General features: G+C 33.4%; 1 protein-coding gene across 1 annotated transcript in view; it reads left to right on the top strand.

Annotated features, from left to right (window-relative positions):
• Positions 1-18,495, top strand: part of LOC149807846 (uncharacterized) — a 263,634-nt gene that overhangs the window by 220,462 nt on the left and 24,677 nt on the right. The window contains exons 18-25 of the mRNA XM_089971376.1: positions 2,264-2,387; positions 3,603-3,727; positions 4,560-4,768; positions 5,649-5,736; positions 10,955-11,031; positions 13,224-13,260; positions 14,824-14,921; positions 15,733-15,852. Coding sequence (XP_089827502.1) covers positions 2,264-2,387; positions 3,603-3,727; positions 4,560-4,768; positions 5,649-5,736; positions 10,955-11,031; positions 13,224-13,260; positions 14,824-14,921; positions 15,733-15,852 — 878 coding nt within the window. The remainder of the gene's footprint in view (positions 1-2,263; positions 2,388-3,602; positions 3,728-4,559; positions 4,769-5,648; positions 5,737-10,954; positions 11,032-13,223; positions 13,261-14,823; positions 14,922-15,732; positions 15,853-18,495) is intronic.

Below are 18,495 nucleotides of genomic sequence, written 5' to 3'. Positions count from 1 at the left end.
GCGTTCGACGATAAACGCTACTGCGTAGATGGAAACCATACCATCGTGCACAGGCATTGGAAAATGAAAAGTGAGCCAGGACACTCTTATGAAAGTGTAACAAAAGTGAGCTAAACCTCTTATTTGAAATACTGAGCCAGAACTCTCCTCGATCAAATTGAGCCAAAACTCTCATTGATCAAAGTCAGATATAACTCTCTACGATCCCCATTTGAGAATCATCAAAGTGAGCCAAATCTCTCTTGGAAACAGACCTTGACGATCCCCGTTTGAAAATCATCAATGTAAGCAAGAACTCTCTCCAAACATTGTAACAAATTTACTGATCGATCAGATTGAGCCAAACCTCTCTTGTGAAATACCGAGCTAGAACTCTCATCGATCCACGTTTCAAAATAAAAGTACTAAGCCGGGACTCTCTTTGATCAAAAGCTTTAGTACATTTACCTATCGATTCTCGTTAGCAAGAAAGGTGAGTCCGAACTCACTCACATCCTGCTTTTTCACACAATTCACGTTGAGAAAAAAGTGAGCCAGAACTCTCAATTCTAAATACGACTAATGTGATCCGATGACCCTTGTTGCAACTACAATTGATAACGATTTTTTACTGTGTCTACATAAGATTTACAAAGCACAAGTATGGTGTTTATAAACTTGTAAATGCATGCATAGAAATTTAAATGTAGACCTGCATATTATTGAAAGCAAACATACCGTAACGAAATCACATGAAAGCCTTATCTACCCAACAAAAACCCACAACTTGAACAATTTGATAATCACAGTATACATTCTGCCAATTAAAGAAAAGCATTAATAATATACATAATTAAGATACTGACAATTATAACACGATTATTTCCCAATTCGTCCCATGCATGATATGTCGATGGCCTAAAATATGTATGTAGTAAACCAGACTTGCTCAAGAAAAGTCTTTCAACTTGTGCGTTTTTAGAGTTTATATGGGAAAATTGATGACTGTTCTTGTATGAGGTTTTGTGTAAATAAGGTTCGAGTGGTGAGCAGGCAAAATGTTCATACAACGCTATAAATCAATAGTACGCGATATTCCGGTGAATTATCATCACTTTGTCCATCTGTACACAAACAAGTTATGTATACTCATTGTAATTCAACTCAAACAGTGACAGTTTCAACAGATAATTTGTCCTTAAATAAATAATTCTAATGACGAAAGTTTGAAGATATTCTCATAAGAATTCTCTTCGAGAATACGGGATTAGAAAATATCTTCACACAGTCTAAAACATCTGCGTTTCTTGATATTTATTGTATTTAATCCGCCACATAAGTCAATATTATTTTGACAATAATCTGATAAAAGTTACTTATCACTTTAGACAGAGATTTGACCTTCTATATAATACAATGCAGTTCGTAGATGCAAGTTAATCGCAGCATATTATTTTCATAATGAAACGATAAAAAAGACATCGCAAAGTGCATACCCCGACTTGGTATGGCATTTCTTTAGCACTAGGAATAATATTGCAAAATCTTTAAATATATTAGTATAAAATATAGTTTCTGCGCTTTAAATTTTTGTCTTATAAATTTGTGGATAAGTTTTCAGAGGGCCGTAAGAACTGGAGCAATTACTAGTATATCGCCGACATACATTGCATTCATTCCTTTGAAATCCTACCATGGTCTTTTAAAGGATCCTTACCGGAAATTGTACCTAACCAAAGATATTTAATGCGTAGAAGCAGCAAAGATCACGAAAAATGTTCAATTGCACATTGAAATCAGACTGAAAGCGTACACCTTTTCATTATCGTCATGTTACATCTACCAACTACTAGTAAAGATTATTCAAAAATTCAATAATTTAAATGTGCTCATTGGATTATTGGTGGCACCAGACATATATCAGTCTATCTTTTATAATTCCTTGTCATACTTTTTCAAAGCAATGCCAATATTTACATCTGATTTTATTTTATACCAAGGCAGGTTACTCTTTTGTCTGAACGAGTAAATGTTTTTATTTTATTTTTTTTAGAAATAATGTGCGGTATCATATTTAGTACAATGTATTAAATGATGAATACAAATATGCTTATATATGTATATTGTACAAAATCAAAATTAGGATTTACTGATGATTTGTTTGACAAATGTGGAAATAAAGTCTCTGAAAATATCATATGGTAAAAGTATATGTTCACATCGAGCATGCGGTTGTATCAGCAAAGTATAAGCAATCTCTGATAAAAATCTTTATCCATAAAAGCCGTTCCAGTTGCACTGAAAAACAGAGAGCCTGAATCTAGTGTCGCCGGTGTGGCTGGAGGAGTTACAGCTGCGATGTGTGTCATCGTCCTTATAGTAATTATTGCCTTTGTCTTCTACAAAAGGTAACCAGCGCTTATGCATGCATACATACATACATACATACATATATACATACATACATACATACATACATACGTGAGAAAAATTAACGATCACCAATATTATGATACCTCTTCAATCTCTCTCTCTCTCTCCCTGCCTAATATCGAGGCGTGTGGAACATCTTGCCCGCAAATAAAACAGAACTTGTTACTCTCTCAAACGAGTCTTTCGTTATGCACAAGGTCTCCCTTTGATGCCAAGTCTGTACCACTTGTAGAATAACCCATTGTGCCAAGTGTATGTATGTATGTATGTATGTATGTATGTATGTATTAGTGTTAAAAGCACGTAAAGAAATTAATTAATGTATGGTGTTTATTAAAGGTAGCGTTATAACAATGGAATTATCAAGAATTGTAACATATTAATGCAATTCAATTCTTCTAAAATAAGCATAAACTTTACCAAGTGATAACTGAAACATAACCTAACATTCTGTCAAAGATATATGCATTATAAGACGACGATAAAAATATTTTCAAAAATTCTGACAAATAGATGGTGAAGATATGTTGCATAGGTCGCATTTCCTCAACAGATCCAACGGTTAGTGGATTGTACATTATCATGAAAGTCTCTGACTGAAGAATAAGATACTTCTGTCATACAGAGTGGGAATTGCTACAAATGACAAATATGGGTTCGACTGCCAGCATACGCTGACAGAGTATGCACTCAGGTCATTGTTCACACTTCAGGAGAGATGCTTGAAAAATGCATATGAGCGTTATATGCGATCGGTACCAAAGCACCTCATCTCTGTAACTTTTTCTATCCTAGTCATTCCACTCTCAAATCATGGGTCTGATGTTCCGAAGCGTGTTTGTGAAACTTTCATAGGGCACATTTTGTCAAGTGTATAAAACGTTCTGATGTATACCACCTTTGACTCTAGCTTTAGCATTTCAGTCATGAGATACGCAAACAACTATTATGATAATCTCTATTTTATGTCGCGTGTCAAACAATACTTTCAAAATAAGTGCATATGCACAATGTTCTCGTGAAAATAGAGTAGGTCAATCAATTGTAGATCCTTTAAACTCAGATTCATTAATTCCAAACTTATTCCCCTTTTCCTCAAACAGCAAGTACTAAATTCAAAAGACAAATATATACTGTACATGCTACTGTTTTAAAAAATGCAATTGTTGCGCGATATAATCTTAATTTAGAAAAAGAACAAGAGGATCAGACGGAAGGGAAGATAAAATCGTTGACACTAATCTAACTGAAATACCAAGTTATTCAGGCGGAAAGGAGCAGAAAGAGAAAGCCATCAGAGAGAAGGCCATTTATGGTAAATTGATAATTTATTGATTAATTGATGTAATGAAACAAATAGACCATATGATCTTTCCTGATTGTATGCAACAACTTTGCAATAACAATATATCAACACATTTAATTTAAGATATGGACTATGTTACATGACAATGATGAACTTGATTTCAAGACTTGTTTCTTTTCGTATTTTTTATATAATGTAAGATAAATACAATATAACTTAAATGCCATGTTTTAAATAACATATTTTATTTTGCTTCTCTATCTCTGCCAATCAATTTCGTACATGAGTTGAACTTTTCATCTATCCTAAACTTTGATGGAAATATTTCTTGTATATTTTCGAGACTCACCCCACAACCCGCATTCTCTGTATATGATGATTGGTTCCTCTTTGCTTTTATCGAATGGTTCCCGCACAAACTGCCGAAAACATGTGGGCTAAAATTAGGAATCAATCAAGAAACAATGACAAATCAGAAAACAGGTATAATAGTGACATATCTGAAATCCAACGATCTTTGTCTGCTTGATTATCCTATAAGTAATAAATCAGGAGGTTCCCTTCCATTACCAACAACATTACTTGTGCTATTTTTCAACATGTTTCTAATTATCATTGAAACTGGCGGAAAGGCTATATTTTAATCGCTTTATTCACACTTTATGTGTTTTCATTCCGATCGAGCTGGCAAAAGTCGCAAGCGATCACAGAAAGCTCTAATTTTGTATCACAGTAGGTTAATGTTCCTTATTTTTTTTTTTTTTTTTTTTCATTTTTGAAATATTTTAGCTGTTTGAGATTTGCACAAATTTATGATAATTTGCAAATTTAAATATTCCAGCAGAGCCCAAGAAAAAAAATCACGAAACAAAGAGTCAGGAATGTGACGACTCGAAACATGTATACGTGAATAGTAATGAGAGCTCACAGGAATACTATTCCTTTACGCCACAAAAAATGACCGATAAGCACACAATCCGCGTAGAAGAGTTGTCTTCTCTTTTTATGAGCCGAAAGATATCATCGAGTTTGTATGAAGAAGAATACAAGGTACGTATAACTAGTTATGTTGCATATCCATATCTAGTACATCCACGATACTACCCAGCATCTTCATTGATACAAATTAATGTTGAAAGCAAACGCAATTACGATATTTCATTGGTGTGTTATGTCACTGTTAATCTTAATGTCCCGCTGTGTGCATTATGAAACAGTTTTCATAAAACGGTAAATATATAGGACATAATCTCATATCTTTCTAATCTTAAGTGAATAAATTATCTATTCAAGTAAATAAATTATCTATTAAAAAGGCATGTCTAGATATTAAAACAATAACACATACGTACCTGGTTGAACATTTTCAACGCTTTAAATTGTGCATTTTTGTTCTACGTACGAAATAAAATGAGATTTGTGGTACACCTGAAAATGATGTTCGGAAAAGACTTTTTAAAGGCAGTCTGAATACATTTGATAACCGCTTCGATGGCCTAGTGGTTAGAGCGTCTTCTCCGGATGCGTGAGGTCGTGGGATCGATCCCCGGCCGACTCATACCAAAGACTTAAAAGAATGGTACTAACAGCTGCCTCGCTTGGCGCTCAGCATTAAGAGGTTAGTGTTAGGACTGGTCAACCATGTGGCACGATAATGGACTGGGTGGGACATTATGCTACATGTCTACGGCATGATGCCCCAGTGCTAGACATCACTATAAACTGCCACACTGCAGACGTCGTAGCGATATGACTGAAAAATTGTTCAAGCTACGTTAAAAATCCAAAACACACACACACACACACAATACATTTAATAATAGTATTGCTATTTGCTATTGTCAGTGTGTTCTTTTAATCTAATTATACTCTATGGATAAAAAGGCTGTGATTTATGATAAGGTGTATCTACTTACATATTTACTTTCAGAATCTGCCTGATGGATTGACAAACTCACACGAAGCGGCTCTTCTACCAGAAAATAGATCGAAAAATCGTTACAAAAACATATACCCATGTACGTATTTATAGGCTGAGCTGGTGTTTTTATAAAACATGGCTTATATAAAAATAGAACAGATGCCGATCCATCCAAGCTTTCATCATTAGATTCACCTGTCCGGCCATCCACGTATCTACTTACTACGTACACACACACACACACACACACACAGATATATATATATATATATATATATATATATATACACACAGTGATTTTCAAATCAACTTGCCCGACATTGGGACAAGTTCAATATCTTCCCACTCACGTTAAAGTTTCCGAATAGTTGAGCATGACTTTACAAGTGTTCTGTAACATATTGAAACCGGTTTTGACAAATAAGAAATGCATATTACTATTTTAGCTTATCAGTTACATTTTAATAGTAATAATTGTATGTATCCGTTATAAATCAACGTTCGGGTCCCTAACATAGCCTCCGGCGGTTTGTTGGCTGGCTAAGTATAAAGATTGTTGATGCATGTCACCATCGTTAGGCGAGTATGATGTTACTTGTTAATGATATAATTTATTGAGATTCCATTGACAGTCGTGTTTGGAAAGGTAGGCACTCGTCAATAACAATTAACCACCAGGATTTCATACAAAGCATGATCAATGAAACGAAAATAGAACACCCACACGCTGTGTTTAAGACATATTGCATATGTGGTAATAATTAAGAGACCGATAAGTAAAAACTGCTTGGGCAGCAATGAAATAGATACAAATAAGTTTTCTCGATCGCAAAATTAGGTCTGTCAAATATGTGATTTAAGTCGGTGAGTTCCAAGTGATTAAGTGATATTTGTGATGTATATTGATACAATCGGTGTTCACAAATCTTTCAGTTGAGAATATATATCAATCACTGAAAATAGTAGTTTCATTATTTTTGATGTAGTTGACAAAATGAGTAGGCTATGTTGATCAGGCAAGAAAAGGAAGCCTGGCGAGGTTTCTAGCTCCAATGAACCCGTTTTATAAAACAAATAACAGCATGTTGATTCTAAAGTACAAGGAAGTTTCTATCATTGTGGATTAATAAGTAGCCATGGCTAGAATATGACTTTCTCTCTTTCTTTCTCTCTCTCTCTCTCTCTCTCTCTCTCTCACTGAAGTCTAGCTGTTTCTAATCATTTTTTACTGATTGACCATTTTGGGGTGAAGGTCAGTTTTTCCAAGGGCAAGTTCAATTTTCTGCTTAGTTTATTTATAAATTCATTTAATATAATTCCAATATGGTCATCATTTATATATTTAACATATATGATGATAAGGAATAAAGCATGATCGTATTATTGATATATTCCTGAATTGTTGTTTTCTTTCTCTTTCGCAGTTTCTCTTACATATATATGAGAGAGAGAGAGAGAGAGAGAGAGAGAGAGGTGGAGAGATATAATATAAACCATCATCTTCGCTAGCCAATGTTTCCCTATGACAACCCAATCTACTGCTTGGCGTATCGAGCAGATATTTCTGTGCTTTGAGTCAGTGAATTTCATTGGATGCGGCGGCAAGCTACCGCATCCAATCAAACTTAAGCTGTTTAAGTTTGAGCACTGTTTCTACATGATCGACACAAGGGGGAGTACACAACTTGACTGATAATTAAGCAATTTTCCGGTGCCGGTCCGTGTTTGTACAAATGCCTTTCACTCAAACTCACTTGTATTGGTCTCCCTCTTGTACAAAGTCATACTTGCGATGTTAATCTTGGAAGGTATCCGTTTTAGATCCATTGCCCCCCTCCCCCCCCCCCCCCACCGTTTCCGACCGATATACAATGCATCACACTATTCGTTTGTTGTCATTGCATACTAAGGGAGGCAGCTCATAGGAACCAATAGATGTCTGTAGGAAAAAGCACCAATGTAAATGGGGATTATCACATCGGAACCTTGACCAGCGAAGATGACAATCCATAAGGCAGATAACAGTTTTTTCAAGTGTACTGGATACAGAAATGGATAACGTGTGTGAGGGTTTGACTTCTATAAGCGTAATAAGCTGACAACGACCAGTGCACAGGTAGCTTTCGACTCTCATTAAATACGGAAGAGACATAATACGTGTGTTATTTGTATATTTGTTGATCATTTGGTTGTACATCCGAAAGTCTTGTTTGCACATATACCGCACTCTATTTTAAGGGCCAGTGATGCAAATTGGTAGACATTTCACAAACAGAATGAAGTTGACATTTTAATTTCGTGGTAATACTTAGACACGTTCTACTTGATTTATGATTCACACCCACTTTAATATTGAATGTATATCATAAATATTGGCAGGCATTATAAACATCGGATAAAGATTCGCATTTTATTCTTTAGTTGTTTTTCGTTAATGTGTGCAGAACAATTGTATCGCTTAATGTGAAGATTACATGTTATTATTCATAAATCGTATTCGAGCAAAATACAATTATAAGTTCTGAAGATTTGATGTTGTTGTTGTTGTTGTCGGTTTTAATGCCATTTTTCAGCACATGATAGGCTATACATGGCGGCCAGTATTAATGGTGGAGGAAGAACCCGGCAAAACCCCGGGAAGAACCACCGACCCACGAGAAGCTACTGGCATGCTTTCTCTCATATCCACATTCGCCGACTCCTGGACTCGAACCCACGCAGACAGATGTGAGATGGCAGTGATCGGTAACGGCGAGCCACTCGGGGCCCCCAGTTCTGAAGATTACGCTCAAACTATTTGGCCATTTAAAAGTATCATAAGAAAGTGAGTATAACGTACTGCTCTCAGGATCAACTGATTCAATAACTAAAATGAGAATGCAATCAATACATATACAAAGAAAAAACTAAAGTGTTGTCACTGCGAAAGTAAGGGTCTTGCAACTCACAGAAAGAAGTTTCAGTTTCCTATTTTAACCTTTTCCTGTGAGATATATGTAGTGTTCGAAAACATTGTTCTTGCTTCCCAAGATTTAACTTATGTGATATGTTACCCAAATAATAACAAAGCCCTGGACCAAGGGCTCCATCCAGCAGATTGTTTAAAACAAACGTATAATCCATGTGATTTTAGTATTGTTGCATGACAGTCCATGTGACCATGTATATAATAAAAAATTGCAACTCTGATCCTTAATTACAAAACATAGGTGACAATGTTGAAAAGGTTAATTTTCGAAATATTCGAGACCACTTTTCAGGATAAACACCGTTGCTATGAATATCACTTTAGCTTCAATCCCATTGTTGACAAAATATACCTGAACATTGCGAATGATCGTCAATATGAGAATATGATGTGTATTGTTATTTATATTTCGACACCATTAAATAGCTTCGTTCGCAGAAAACGTAATCATATACATTCAGCTTGTGGTATTTAAATTGAACTAAAGCCGTGTTGCATCATCTATCTGCACAATATTGTCAACAATGTATATTGTAAAGCCTGTTGGTGTGCCATATATATATATATATATATATATATATATATATATATATATATATGCCTTTTACTCTTTTATTTAATTTAAGGTCTATCGCAATGACATTACTGATAACCTTGTGATTCGTATGTCATTTATATAAGTAACTCGATGATTGACATGTAACAGACGTAATTATGAACGGTTGAACATTTCACATTTGGTCATTTCACCTTATATAATGGATTCACTGTCAAATATGATTCAGCTTCTTGAAGAAAAATATTTGACTTGAACAAGCAAAACGTTTAAAAGGTTTGATTATCTGTGTCGATATATATATATATATATATATATATATATATATATATATATATATATATATATATATATATATAATGTTAGCGTATCTGATTATTTCCGTGATAACAATGATCTGAGTATCATTATATCAGCAAATATGATGGAAGACTCAATGGACGTTTAAAGTAGAGATGAAATTCAAGGAGCAAGACAAGCAAATGATTGATCTCGTTCTTGTAACTGTCAGTGTTTCTTTTTATTTCCTTCTATTTCTCTTTAGACTTTCCTCATCCTTCTTCTTTCGTGATTTGTACAATTATTATAGTTCTTTTTTTACCACCATACATAATTTATATCTGCACATTTCTAGCGTATATATACTTACCTATTGCTGTCTGATACGAGTTTTTGAATGGTTGTGTAAGAAAGAGCACATACATATGAAGAGGGGGCTGCTTGGCGGAAACGTGGTGGAGGTGGTGTCGTAATATACGTATGTTAGAATTAAAAAGCTATTTCAGAACTTCCGGTAGTCATTTACGTTGGTCCGTTTCGCTAACTACACAATCCCTTTCGTTTTTTTACTTTAACATGTGTATTTGTTACAGAGAAGTGTTGCTAGAGACATAGAGTTAAGAATTATCTTGTACTACCTTTTCAAATAATAGCTTTTAATCTATGATGTTGTGCTCGACAAATTTCACTGCGTATTGTATTAAATCATTTGGTTTTCTATCTCTCGTGTGATATTTAATCTCCATTTCTGTATTCACACATATACACAAAGCTTAGGATAAATTAACCGGAAATGGAGCGGATATTAATGACGTCAAATAGATATGTGTATGTGGTTATTTCGTCAAAATTCAGTAACTTCTCCAAACTAATGACTGTATCTAGCTTGCTTATATACTATGCTTACAAGAGAAGGCGAGTTAAAGACAAAAATGTTTGTATGAAAATAAATGAACTCGATCTGCTGAAGTATCGTGGACTTGTGTAGGCACGAAACGCACAGTTTATTGGATTATATCGTTTTGTTTCGTGCTTTTGGCTACCTTTGCGTAATAATATGCATTGATATGAAGATTATGAATCATGTGTTGGCATGTACCTACGTTATGTGTGATTGTAAATTTGGCAGTCCCTAATGATACAAAGATGCATACATTATTTAATTGTTATACCTTAATATATTATTCAGTGGCTATTTTATTAGAACTTATTTGTAATATCTGATTATTCCTCTAAAATGTCTCGTTACATATTTTCTAGCATTTAGGATACAAAATAATTCGTAACATGTGTATATTGCTAGGATCGGGTGCACATGAAGTTCGGCCAGGTTTATTTCAGTTTCATGAACGACAATGGTTGAGATGAGCGCTACCCATGTATTTCACGAAGAGGAAAAGGATGGTCATATTACCATACATATTTTGATGGACACGAAATTGTTAGATGTGTTTCGAATTGCAGGCATGCACTGTACAGTGTAATATTTTTATAATGGTTTCTCATTTACAGACGACGATAGTCGCGTGATACTTGAAATATGGGATCCGTCCAATGAAAACGATTATATCAATGCATGCTATGTAAACGTAAGTGATTTTCACTTTCTTTATTTGGAACAATGAGAAAAATAGAATAAATAAAGAAAAACAATTAGGCGCATGTGTGGTATTTAACCAAGCACATATTTTAAAAAAGGGATTGTTTGTGGATTTTTTTCAGGTAAATATGTCATAAATATTTGGAAAAAATAACTTTCTTTCTTTGATTTTTATCGATCAATATCGAACTATTTGTTTTGTGTATTAACCACGATGACAAAGAGACACACGAACAAGAATGTGTGCTTGTATTTAGTACTAGATGTACATTATCAAAAACCTAGTAATACACGTTTGATAACACTGATGTAGTATGAAAGGTTTAAGAAACTGAATAGTTGTTCTTTTAACAGGCTGTAATTAAACCCGTGCCGAGAGTGACGCCATGTATTGCCTATTTATTATTAGTCAGTGACCTCACCAACTTGGTCAGGACATCTTAACGTTCCTTCCGAATACTATTCAGATAGCGCTCTGTCCAAAGTCGACCATCAATAATACACATTACTTTCTCATTAGGCATGACCTTAATTGATTAAATCAACTCATAATGTTATGTTTTGTCCAATCAGTTCGTGTTATAGCCAAAGATGAATCAATTATTTAGATAGCAAAATAAATGTTATTTAATTAGAAATCAATCTTGCTCTTGGATTGAAAAGTATGATATTGAACTCACCCCATCAGATCCCCTTAGTACTTTCAATTCCGCCTGAACTGTATTCTAGGGCTGACTTTAAAATTAGAATCTGGGAAACTGTTGATTAATGCAGAACTAATATATTTCAATAAATTCGATCTCTGAAAAAGCATATAGCATTGTAAGTTATCCGGCTGCAAAGTAAGTCAACAGAGCAATGCAACTCACCCGAATTTTAACATAGGTGACAAATTGGAACAGGCAATATAAAACCGTAGCAAATCGTACTTCGCGAGTCGAATATCTTTTTTAAACAATAGTTAATCGTGCCTGAAAGCTCAAGATGTTTCCTTTTATTTGTACACTTTAAAGAATGATCTTTTTATTTGCTGCCTGTGCGACTACGTTCAACATTTAAGCGATATGATGGGAAATCGTATAACTTTCATGTTCAAATAAACATAATAAAATGCAACATCAAAATTAATGTAACTTATGTTATTTAATGATACCTTTGAGCAAGCGTATTTAGGCATTTTGGGGGTGTGACATTTTTCGAATTGAAATATTGGTAGAATATGGTAAATTTGCTTATATGGATATAAAACAACAAACCTACATTATATAATAGGAATACTATTTAAATACATGCTTTATGCTACAGTTCATATTAAGAACATGTAACAATTCCGTGTATAAAAATTCAAAACAATTACAACTCGAGTTATATATATATATATATATATATATATATATATATATATATATATATAGAGAGAGAGAGAGAGAGAGAGAGAGAGAGAGAGAGAGAGAGAGAGATTAATTTATCTAATATAGGGAGATATATCTCTCTCTGCGTGATCGTGCGTGCATATATGACATACTCCATGCACGATGGATTGTCTGGTCGCTTACTTAAGTAAGCGTGTTGGACCATATATATATATATATATATATATATATATATATATATATATATATATATATAGTTAACTATAATAGTATATCAGGCTTCATTTGGGAAAGTTCGAAATAAAAGTTTTAAATACTCTAACGTGATCACGTTCACTGATTGCTACCCATAAAAACATAGTTTGTGAATTGATAAAATCTTTTGAAAAAAGCGAAAGCAATATTTGCATCTTCCGTGCTTAATTAAAGAGAGGGAACATGTACTATATTAACTTTATGAAATTGATTGTTTATCATGCGGAATATGTACGTGGTAGGACTATTAATGCAAGCAATTATAACAAAATGCCTTCGTACTTTTATATATCTTTATGTTCTTTCATTGGTACACAATCATATGATTTTTTCTTTCCTTTCATAGCACAGTTTTTAAAACACGTGATGACTTTTCGTTACAACCCGCCAAAGCTAACTGATGTAAAAGTGTGACAAATTTCAATACGTATTTCCATAAGTAAGCTCTGAAACATGTGTAATTTATAAAACTAAATGTTTTAAATACAAAAGTGGACAAATGTTACACCAATATTTGCTTCGTAAATAGTGATGGGATAGATTTCAATTTCAGGGTTTCAAGACCTTCCATATGTATATAGCGGCACAGGGTAAGTATTTATTTGTTGTAGCAAATGATGAAAGCTATCATAATTACGTATAACTAGAACTGAAAAGCAAACTATTCCATTAGTCATTCCGCATTTCCTATCAGTTCCTCAACCATTGCATATAAATGCACTATTAATAACATTTATTTTAATGATCTAGACTAAATATCAATGTGATTTTCCACATTAGACAAAACATGCAGGCATCTTCTGTTTGGTATATATTACATTAGTTCTTTATCAAAAACGTTTGCCATAACTGGTTTTAAGGCCATTGTGATAGCATCTTTCAACAGTCGTGCGATGTCGTGGACAGTTTACAGTTCCGATCAGCATCTTCCTCTAGAACGCTGCTAGATAAAATTAAGATTAAATACTTCGGCATAATGATCATTCACATTTGTTAAAATTGTGTCAATAGCATAAGCAATATCACAGTCGTTAGTATAATTTTCCTCTCCCCTCAAAAACTAAAAAAAAAAACGACTAGGATCCTCTCTGAAAGAAAACATCAAAACATGACGCTCCTAGAAATGTATTTAAATAATATTAATAATACCTTCAAAAGACTTTCAAGGTTATGCAGACGATGATCATCTGCTATTAAATATGGCCACCGTAAGTTAAAATAAAACAATACTGTACTTTTAACTTTGCATACTAAGTCAAATTAGGTAACATATATGATGGGGCTAATTGAAATCACAGGTGCGGGGTGATTTGGAGTTCTCCCCCTCAAAACGATAAATTATATATCAACGAAATTTTAAATCTAAACCTACATACATTTGGGATTAAACTGAGATATATTTAACTTGGAAAGGAACCAAGCTATAAAGATTAACCGAGTTAGGGATATGCAACATGTATAATTGATTTTATACATCGTTTCCTTTGAAAATATATTTTATTACCATGCCCATCAGAAGCTATGGGAGGCCACTCTATGCCTAATAAAGTTAACGCCACTATATGTTTCCTGAAATATGTGTCGTGTTTTATATTATTACACATATATGCATTTTTTGATGGCATTTCATATATTGGATGTCATTAATTACAAACTATTTTATATTTATATTTGGTCCTTTTGAGAGAAACCAACAATAACCCCGGATGCTTTTCTTCAATTAAATTACCATCATTCATCCAAATATCAAACCTGCCCAGTTATAATTTATTCGTCCCTAGAAATTACTTAAAAGTCAACAGCAACATCGAAAAAATTCCAAACTTTCTGAATGATATGAGCCAATTGCATTATATTTTGTTTATGCTTAACAGTATTAGACATCGCGCTCAATAACACGTTTAAAATTGTTCCCAACATATTTAGTACTTACGAGACCTTCTTTGACATGATAAATCTATCAGATACTAAAATGGGCGATATCAAACCCATTGAGGCCTCCTGTTTGTTAGCTTAGTTTGCAATGTTATAAACGTATGTATAATGGTCGTCTGCTTTATGGAACTATCTATGGTTTTCGTTTATAATAATGGTTGAAATTTCCTCACCTCATTACTAATGGAAATTCAACTTCTGTTTAACAATGTGGATAGGTCCAACGAAGGGCATTTTGAATGATTTCTGGAGAATGATGTGGCAGACTAAATGCAGCACAATTGTCATGCTCACTAATCTCATGGAAGAGGGAAAGGTATATTAAGCTATTATAGTTTAACATGAAAAGTTAATTTTTTCGATGTTTTGTCAACCTTAAAATAAGCAAATATTTATATGCGTGCATAGAATAATAAAGGTAATGAAATGGTTGAGAATAACAGAGAGCATAATATGGTTGATATATTCATTTCAACATTTTATTGATGAAACTTCAAAATATGCAAAATTCATTTGCAAATGTTTTTCTCTATTATTTTCATTCTAACATCATACCTACTTTGTTTGCCAGAATAAGATGACAAATGTAATTAACAAACTTGGAAGCAAATACTTATTGTTTTTCGTTTTTTTAGATAACTATAGAATATTGCATTCACCGTTATATGATAACAAATATGGATATGCATTAGTACATTACTATTTTATTCAGTTTATTGTTGAAAAAGTAGTTTTAATTTCATTACATTATATCTGCCCGTTTATGTGATTATTTTATAAACATTTATGACAATCGTTTGTACGTAATACAGTTCTGGACCGCTACAACATCATTTGCAACTGCAGCGGGTAAACGTTTCTGTTGATCTGCCTCCTGCTACTCTCGCTAATACTAATGTTCTTGCTTAATCGTTTTTATATTTTATGTTGTTTTAGAATGTCTTTAATATTAGGTTTCTTCTTTTTCTATTTTGCATTTTGAGAGTTTCCATGTAACACATACTAAAGGAACTAAAGATCATCATTATGTATATTAATAATGATCTGAACCATATTGAAAAGATCCGTTTATTTTATGCTTGAGTTCTTTGACAAGATATGTTTACTCTTAATTTACACATTTGCAGCACAAGTGTGAACAATATTGGCCTGATGAGGGTTCTGTGGAATATGGAGATATTGTCATAAGACTAATCCAGTGCGAAACGTTTTCGGACTTCACAATAAGGACGCTATCGATAGGAAAGGTATACTGTTTTATTAGTCCGACACCAGACACAATCATCACAGAATCCAATAGTAATACATCCAAAGTTAATCAGTGACTTGTATTATTTTAACTATTTACATTGTACCAAATCCATTCTGGCAAAAATCGTTTTTTGTGTTCAACTTGCCCCTCAGCTGACGTGCCCCTGAGCTGACATCTGTAACTGTCGCATAGACAGGAAATATATCAAATTATAGCATAAATGCCAAGAAAAACGGATCGAAGCTCATGATCTTGTTGGTTAGTTTTTAAATTATGTGAGACCATATCTTGTGTCTATAATATATATTATTTGAATAAATCATGATGTTGGTTGGTATTTCAATGTCAATTTAAATGACACATCATATTTTATAGTTCTGGCCATATAATTTAAATGCTGTCATGGAGATCCGAAGTTATTGCATTGTTCTAATAAAGCGTGAAGTAGAAATGTTACATGGCCAAGGCATGCACAATAGTTGTATCTAATCAAAAGAGAGCATGATATTGATGTTAATGTATCATTAACTCTGACATTTATCTCTCCTTATCAACATATCATCCTTCTTTAATTTTATGATTGAATACATATTCGCACATTGTACTGTATCTAATTTTATCCTAATTATGTTGCATGCATAAATGTAACATTTTACAGAGTCTGATATAAACGTTATGACCCAAGTTTATGTTTTCATGGAATATGCAAGCAAGTTATAGATTGGCTACAGTCACGTATTATTCATGAAGGTCGGATACAATCATGAATGTAAAGTGATCCCATGCATTGTTTCCGTATATATAGTATACTATAGTTGCATGTGAATCTTCTAAAAAAACTAAACATATAACTAGAACGAAACCCTGAAAGAGTATTTTGGGTTTTTTCCAGTGCCTGATTGAACAAAACGTACAAGTGAACAAATCCTGATTTATATAATTGTATTTGTTTTATATCATTACTGATATCTTTTCTGCGGAAGGGTTGTGCTAAAAGTTCCATAAATCTGTTTCATTAGGCATCCTTTTTAACAAGCCTTTCAATGTTAGCTATAAAACATATCCTTTTAAAATGTGTATAGTTTAGGAAACCATATTTATTATCTTCATTTTCTACATATTTGATGTCATTAAACAATGTATTAGTAATGTCCACAAAATGTATTAGTAAATATTGCATTATAATAAGATACATCTTATAGGCAACACAAAGAAGTGTTTGCAGAGGTATATTGTAACCGTTAATACTGACAGCCTGCTTTTCTAATACGATTAAAAGTATGCATACACAAAAAACTACCAACACATGTTATGCATATATCGATTAGTATTTGAGGACTATTTATCTGTTTTAGCAGCAATAGCCTCTATGTATTATATAATCTCATCTGGTTCTCAAAACTGTACTCCAGCTAAGTAAACAATGTTCAGTTATCACGGAGAAGAAACACAAGAATTGTCTGGTGTGTTGGTATTGAATAACCCAATCAGTTTAATAATACCAACACATTGTATTGCTACGTGTATTCTAAGGTTGCAGATGTGTCTAAATGTGAATACCGTTTCCACTTACTGTTCCTATACATGTGTTAATTTAACGCCATTTCTACTCTTTTCTTTAGTATACCAGCTAAAACATGCTCCACCTAAATGAAGACTAACTTTGCCAATAATATAATTTACGATTTTCCTCCTACTCCAACTTCAAAACTTAAATACATTTGTTCGATACGCAGATGAAGCTGTTTTAAAGGTTTGGATTCTACTATAAATAAGGAATACATCGACATACCGAAGTTTGCTTTTTCTTCTGTTTCTTTTATATAATTAACATTAGTCGTATTATGTTATTTTTTATTACTTGAAATATATGTAGTAGTGTTTTACTTTTATAAGCCTGTCTACTATACAAAAACCCACCCTATCTACTAGTTCAGGGGTCGGCGACCTACGGCACTCGTGCCATAAAGTAGCACGTCAAGAGATTTTATATGGCATGCAAAGTACAGCCGAAAATCTCAAGTTTAACAGTGTTACTCCTTTGCTGGTGGCACGTGCGCGTTAATTTTGTACTTAAACCAGAACAAAGTGGCACGCTATGTTAAATAGGTTACCGACCCCTTTACTAGAAAAACTTAAACAAATGTATAATAATGACAATCACCAATTATTTATATGACTTCAATACATTGCTGATTGTCTTATGTCAATTTTTATGTTTTGTGAAAACATTTATAATGCCCATTTTTCAATTTAAAGTTTGCATGATTTTTTTTTCTTGTATTTATTCACAATTTTCCCTATACCATTACTTTCTTTCAGTCTGCATAGTAATCGACGACCACGAAAACATGTTTTAATAAAACAGGCAGATTATGAGAATTATGATTAAGGATGTTTGGCTTCTCTCCTACAGCTCGTCTCGAAAATGTACTGTTTATGTGATGTGTTGACGTACTTTCCTAGGTCCATCCTTGTCCCAGATAATTGTATCTCTACTGCATCGCTTTGGAACTGTTTCGATTTTAATTATATGTACAAATTACAGGGCATTACACAACTAAATCGAATGTGCAGCTGGCATTGAACTCTGAATATATCTTTACATCATTACTCCAAAATGACGCTGCCTCATTAG

Source organism: Sinohyriopsis cumingii, chromosome 1 (genome assembly GCF_028554795.1).
Source record: "Sinohyriopsis cumingii isolate HCF-2022 chromosome 1, ASM2855479v2, whole genome shotgun sequence".
Taxonomy (NCBI): Eukaryota; Metazoa; Mollusca; class Bivalvia; order Unionida; family Unionidae; genus Sinohyriopsis; species Sinohyriopsis cumingii.
The sequence above is the reverse complement of the archived record's forward strand: the minus strand, read 5'-3'. Positions and strand labels throughout refer to the sequence as shown.